Source organism: Adiantum capillus-veneris, chromosome 26 (assembly GCF_014529385.1).
Source record: "Adiantum capillus-veneris isolate H3 chromosome 26, ASM1452938v2, whole genome shotgun sequence".
Lineage (NCBI taxonomy): Eukaryota > Viridiplantae > Streptophyta > Polypodiopsida > Polypodiales > Pteridaceae > Adiantum > Adiantum capillus-veneris.
The window spans coordinates 92,441,131-92,447,811 of record NC_140956.1 but is presented as its reverse complement, the minus strand read 5'-3'; the positions used below and the strand labels follow the sequence as shown (position 1 = coordinate 92,447,811).

Sequence of the window (6,681 nt, the reverse complement as noted above, 5' to 3'; positions counted from 1 at the left end):
GAGGATTTTAGTCAGATGTCAAACCTTTTGATTTTCTTCTCTTAGGAAGCTCAAGTTTGGACAAAATATAAGCATGTGTGGACTCCCTAAACACATGTCTAATGAACTCCCTTGTTAGTGCATCTGCTATGCCACAATAGAGAGTTAGTTTTTTGTACATGGCCTAGAAAATGGTATATTCTTTCTATCACCCAAGTGTGATAGACTGGTTATGGCATTTCCCTCTTGAATACTAGGTCTCGAGTTCATCTCCATCATGGATAGAAGGAGTGGAGATAGATAGAGAGGCCTCCGGTTATTACGCTATTAAGGATGATTCACATCAAACCCTCCACATCACATGGTCTAATGTGAGATCATGTTGATGCTCATCCTATGGTGATTGCTACCTTTTGATGAGACAATGGGGTATTCAAAGACTTCGAGGGTTGAGCTCGGGCTGAGCAAGGACATAGATGGGATCATCGTTATTCAAATAGGCATGTCCTTCTTCAGTGACTATGGGAGACAACTCTACATGTGCATACCTTTTGTTATTGCCATTTAGCCTATGAGTTGTAAGCTTCTAAGAAGGGCTACAGGAAGAGTTATCAGCCAGATAGCCACTCCAACTTTATGCATAAATAAAGCCCAAGCCTATGTTGTACATACAATATGCAAATGTATTATTACTAGCCTTTTTGTGTATTAAGTGCACGTTTTCAAAAGTCTGTGTATCTCTCTCTCTAACTGTGTAAGCTATCGCTACCTTCACCCACTACAAGAGGTTGTGTGGTCTTGTGACGCAGTTAGCGACGGAAATACACTGGGTTTTTATAACCCCCGGCGTCGCTAATAGTGTCGCTACGAGAGCGTTGCTATACGCGTCGCTACATGCGTCGCATATAGCGACGTCTATAGCGACGTTTAAAGAGAAGTCTATAGCGACGCTCAAAGCGACGCTACAGAGCCATAAATAGCGACGGTTATAGCGACGCCCATGAGAAGTTTTTTTTGGTGACAGGGCATTGAATTCCCTGCCACCCATCAACCATATTGTACTTGATTTACTTTTTAAAAAAAGTGCAAGGGTAGATAATAGACCCAAAAAAGTCACCCACAAGACGCATTGTTTGCAAAATTGACAAGCGTAAAATTGACAATTGTACACATCATCGGGAAAATGAATTGATTGCCAAATGTAATAATGACAATTGTACAACATCATAGGCATAAAGAATTGATTGCCAAAATGAACTGCGGTGACAAATGTAATAATATACATGGTTCAAAAAGACGTATAAAATCCGTCTCATGATACATAAGCTATGAGAAACCCTAAACTAATGCTATCTAGCTACGGCTAAACTGACGTCGTTTAGTCAGACGTCTCATCGCGTCCAAGCGGCGTATCTGTCGGATTCTGCAAAAAAAGACAATAAGACAGCTTTCAGTAAGTATAAACATATAACGACATTTATAAAACAATACAAAAAATAGAAAAGAGTAAACCCTAATACTAACCATGCCGCCGCGAGAACTGAGAATGTCCATCAGGGCGTTTAAGCCCTTCCTGCCTGCGTACTCGCGCTCGTACGGTGTGGGATCACGTCCTGTCATCGACCACTGTCAAAACATACAAAGATTTCATTATGTTAGAATTAAAAAACTCATAAACCCTAAACTATCGAACATAAAGAGCAATGCGAAAACACTTACAAAATCGGCCTCAAATGATGCCCATCCACCGCTCCCCAAGTGGTGCGAGCTCCCTGCCTCTACTCGCGCTCTGGTTGCATCCTTTTGTTGCTTCCACTTGTCGGGATTCTCGCGCGCTGCTTTCTTCGCATTCTTCCAATCTTCTTTGGCCAGCCAATCTGGCCTGTTCCACCCATGCTTGATTGCTTTTTGCACTTCGGAACGCTTGTGTTTGCAGTATTCGCGCATTCGAATCTTCATCAGGTCTTCATTGAAGCGCTGATCCCGTGTTGGAACAGGAAACTCATCATGAAGTATGCTGATGACTCTGTTTTTTAAATCACTTTGTACTTCACTCCATTTGTTTAGTATGTAGTGTCTAAACAGCTGAGATCAAAGATCCATGATGATGCCGCCACTGAAGTCGACGGAGTAAGGCAAGCCCTTTGGCCGGTGACGCGTGAACCTGGGTGTCCCGGCAGGGGTCTCTAGCGGCGTGTCGATGGGGGTACAGACATCAGGTGTCTCCATTGGCGTCTGGGCCCCGAAGCGAGGAGTGTCGAGCGGGGTGGCTCCTGGCGGAGTAGGTAGAGGTGTGTAGCTGCTAGGAACAGTCAGCCGTGCAAAACCTGGCGTAGATGGCGATGCTGTGGCTGGTGTGGGGGTGGGCAAAGAAGGGGAGGGTAAAGAGCCTCGTCGAACACGAGGCGGTGTGGAAGCATCGGTGGCGGAATCCCCACGACAACCGCCACCGCCACCACTAGAGCGCCGGTGTCTAGACGAGTGTGAAGCTTGTCTCGTCGATGCCGAAGCTTCGGAGCGCACCGAATGCTCCGAAAGAGAGGGAGATGCGGATGGAGTAGGAACGCGCGATGATGCGCCAGAGCGATGACACTCCACGTACCACTGTCTCTGCTGCGGTGACAAAGAAGAAAGAAACTCCTCATCATCCATACCTGCATTAAAGACACGAATATTTAAACTTAATATTGAATGAATATAGTAGACAATGACGCAAAGACCATTAAATACAATGACGTAATGACGCATATAAATACAATGACGCAATGAATTGAGTGATCGAAGAGGCAAGTCGAAAACTCAGAATTTTCAATCAAAAGATGTGAGCGCGAGTAGAAAAGAACGGTATACACCATGGAAGGTACTTAGAGAGCCAGAGCTTTTACAACACGGAGCAAAATTGTTCAAATACAATATTTGTGGCTTTAAGAGATCTCTCTCTCATCCTCGCATAACTCAGCATAACTTCCTATATCTATATAGAGCTCTCCGTTTAAACACATATCCTCTGTTTCATTTTTTAGCTCCTCTGCATGCACCCCATATAGAGTAGTAGCATCTTGATGCTCGTCTGGCACCACCGCAGCGGCTTCTGATTGAGCATCTTCTCTGATCTCCTCCATTGATGCCGTTGTGATTGGCACATGGTAGCCTTCATACGTCCTTGCACTACGAGGGGCTACCTCTATGACGTACCACCAGTTTGATGTAGACTTTGTAGGATGAAATATTACCTGCCAGAGCCACATAACTTACATGAGAGCTTTCAAGCACATAACTTGTAAAAGGGGGATGTTAACTATTTACATACTTACTTGTTCACAATGCTCGGGTAGTACGAAAGTGTCTCTTAGGTCAGTCCATTTCTTAGTAGAATCCACCTCAAGAAAACCAGACTCTCCTCTACGCACAGTAGCGTTGCGACCCTCCATGATTATCTTGAACCATTGCACGTCGAACAAGTCGACAAAAAATCCTCTGTAATCGATCCTCAAAATCTCTTGCAGCGTGCCGAAGTAAGTGAGTTCCGCCACCACAGGATCTGCATCAGAGGAACGTCGTCGACTAGACTGTTGAAATGTTGCCATGATTCCACAATCTTGAGTAAAACGCTTTTTGTCGATTCGTTCCACCCTAAAATTGTCGACCTTTACACCATGCTGCTGTGTATGACTTATACTACAATGAACAAAGATTATGAGTGGCCGTTCAAACATTTAGAAATAAAGTCACTAGCTAGTCGTACATTGCAAACTTACCTTGGTCGCGCAACCCCGAGAGTACTCCCACTCTTCCTCAGTCACTTCGTCACCGCATTGTTGTGCGCTTTTCAATTGGTTGTGCAACCATCTTAAGCTCATGAAGGTTGGGAGGCTCTCCAGAACCGTCGGATAGTGCATCGGTGGTCGTCTTCCCCGTCTCCACTCGATTCGTGCCCTTTTTCGCTCTTGCTTTGCATCCTCATATTGTGAAATCCACTTTTGCATCACTGGATTGTGAAGCATGCAAAATCGGTTGATTTTATCCTCTAGATCTTCCGTCATCTTCTTCTCAACACCGAGATTGCACATGACAATCCCAGATATGCGCTCATCATCTATGGTTCGCAATAGCATGTCCCGAGCATTATCAAATCCGTCTAGCCACTCTCCAATGTACACTAGGGACTCTGATACCAACCAACCTTCTGCCATGCTACCCTCCGGACGTGCCTTTTGACGCACATATCCCTTAAGCGTTTTCATGAAACGTTCTAAGAAGAACATCCATCTGGAATGAACTGTGCCAGCTATTTCCACCTCATCAACTATGTGAACAAGAAGATGCACCTGAATGGTTAGCATGGTAGTAGGAAAATGTTTCTCAAACATGCACAGAAGCTCCGCAACATTTAGTTTGGCCAATGGTATGGAGTCTACATTGATCTCCTTTTGTGAGATCCATTGCACCAGCTTTGCAAGTTTGTAGATTGTGTTACGGATGTCGAGAGACAAACATCCCTCAATGGCAACATAAGACCCTCGTTGAGAGATAGGTGTTTCGGTTGGACGGTCCCACATCCTCGTCACTACTCATAATGAGGATAAAAATCTTATAACCTGGACAACAAATTTAATATTCTATTGGCATTCTTTGTCTTATCTCTCTCTCTCTCTCTCTCTCTCTTTACCTCACATTCTCTAGTCATGTCCAATCCCTGCACACCTCGGTCTAGAGGTGCACGGAGATCAGAACCACCGGGTTATAATCTCTACTTTATTGGTCAATACCTATATTTGTGGGTACAAGAAATCTACAGACCCACGTCTACATGATACTGCATGTAGTGGACAAAACCCCTTTGCCTCTTCTCTAGCTGTAGCACTTCACAGCATCTTAACATCTTTTCACAGTAGATCTTTTCACTGTTCGTCTAACTCTAAACCCTAAACCGTAAGTAATTCTTGCGTGGACTCGATCTAACGTAAATAAGCGTAAATCTAAATAAACGTAAATCTAACTAAAAATAAACCTAAATCTAATTTAACGTAAGTCTACATCTAACCTAATCTTTAACGTCTTTTGGGATAGTTTCCTACGACATTAAAACTCTCTTCTTCTTGTGTGTGTGTGTGTGGATAAACCTAAATAAACCTAAGTCTAATCTAATATAACATAAATCTAAATCTAACGTAAATTATGCTATATTAAAAACAAAGAACTAAACTAACAGGGATTATAAGAACCTTAAAACTGATTTAACACATAATTTTTCACATAACTCGGCAAGAGTTGGCATTCTCATCACTAAAGATGTGAGAGTTAACTTCCGGCGGTGACGCTGCCTCATCTCCATCCACATCTGACGACATCAATTGGCCCTTTAGACCGTTCTTGCTCTTGTTACTAACTTTGAAGTTGTTGTTGAATGACTAGAGGTTGTCTAGATGGTCATTGTGTCGGGGATGTAGTGACTCTTGCCGCCCTGAAGATCCACCTTCTTCCCTATCTTCTGAGACATTTCACCAGTACTTTTAGATCGACGGAGCCCACCATGAGTGAAGGCAGCAATACCCTATATTCCATTGAGGGCTTTCTTCACCCGCTTCATGCAGGCATCGCAGTCTATGGAGACCTAAATCTAATCTAATATAACGTAAATCTAAATCTAGCGTAAATAAACATAAATCTAATTAAAAATAAACCTAAATCTAATTTAATTTAACTTAAATAAACCTAAATCTAATTTAATGTAAGTCTACATCTAACTTAATCTTTAACGTCTTTTAGGATAGTTTCCTACGACGTTATAACTCTCTTCTTCTTGTGTGTGTGCGCGTGTGTGGATGTGTGTGCCAATAAAAAGAGATAAATGGTATAACATTTCTATCACCCATGCCAAGTATGATAGATTGGTTATGCCATTTCCCTCTTGAATAATAGGTCTTGAGTTCAACTCCTCGTCGGCTAGATCTTTAGGTCTTTTAATTTTAATTATTTTCCTACGACGTTAAATTAGTTTCTCTGTCTTTCTCTCTCAATGTGTGTGCGTTTTTTTGTTTATGCATGTTTTCTCTCTCTTTTCCTCTCTCAATGTGTGTGTTTTTTGTTTATGCATGTTCTCTCTCTCTTTTCCTCTCTCAATGTTTATGCATGCTCTCTCTCTCTTTTCCTCTCTCAATGTGTGTGTGCATTCTTTGTTTATGTATGTGTGTGCGTTTTTGTTTATGTTTGTACTCTCTCTCTCTCTCTCTCTCTCTCTCTCTCTCTCTATCTCTCTCTCTCTCTCAAAAACACATGTGTGTGTGTGTGTATGTGTGTGTGTGAGAGAGAGAGAGAGGGACAGAGAAAGAGAGTGAGGAGAGGGAAGAAGCATACCTGGCTCTCCTTCCTCTCCTCGTGTGTGTGTGTGTGTGTGTGTGGAGAAGAAAGAGAGAGAGAGAGAGACAGAGAGAGAGGGAGAGCGTTACCTGCTCCTTGCTTGAGGGCGCCGAAAAACTCAGATCTGAGATCTGAGTTTTTGGGCGCTCTCTGTTATTTTTTTAGCCCAGTCGGCGTCGCTATGAGCGTCGTAAATTTACTTGTAAATTTGCGACGCTCATAGCGACGCTGGATTTATTTTTTTTGAGCGTCGCTAATATGAATAGCCTCTTGTAGTGACCTTCAAGCCAACTTGAGCTTATTGCCTTCGAACCCAACAACCAGTATCAGAGCACCACGTTA

The 6,681-nt window shown here is 42.9% G+C and overlaps 1 protein-coding gene across 1 annotated transcript; it reads right to left on the bottom strand.

Moving 5' to 3' along the window:
• Nucleotides 1–412: 412 nt before the first annotated feature.
• Nucleotides 413–1,938, bottom strand: LOC147423821 (uncharacterized). The gene is made up of 3 exons (XM_086501515.1): nt 1,699–1,938; nt 1,504–1,605; nt 413–565 (listed from the first exon to the last, which is right to left on the bottom strand). Exons 1-3 carry the CDS (start codon nt 1,936–1,938, stop codon nt 413–415), a joined length of 495 nt encoding a protein of 164 aa, XP_086357641.1.
• Nucleotides 1,939–6,681: the final 4,743 nt, after the last annotated feature.

What these genes read in the sequence shown, in the direction of transcription:
- LOC147423821 (XM_086501515.1), bottom strand. Translation starts at nt 1,938, where the DNA reads ATGAAGATTCGAATGCGCGAATACTGCAAACACAAGCGTTCCGAAGTG. An exon ending in CATCATTTGAGGCCGATTTT is followed by an intron (nt 1,606 to 1,698) that starts GTAAGTGTTTTC and finishes ATGTTTTGACAG; the next exon opens with TGGTCGATGACAGGACGTGA. An exon ending in TCAGTTCTCGCGGCGGCATG is followed by an intron (nt 566 to 1,503) that starts GTTAGTATTAGG and finishes AGCCCTTCTTAG; the next exon opens with AAGCTTACAACTCATAGGCT.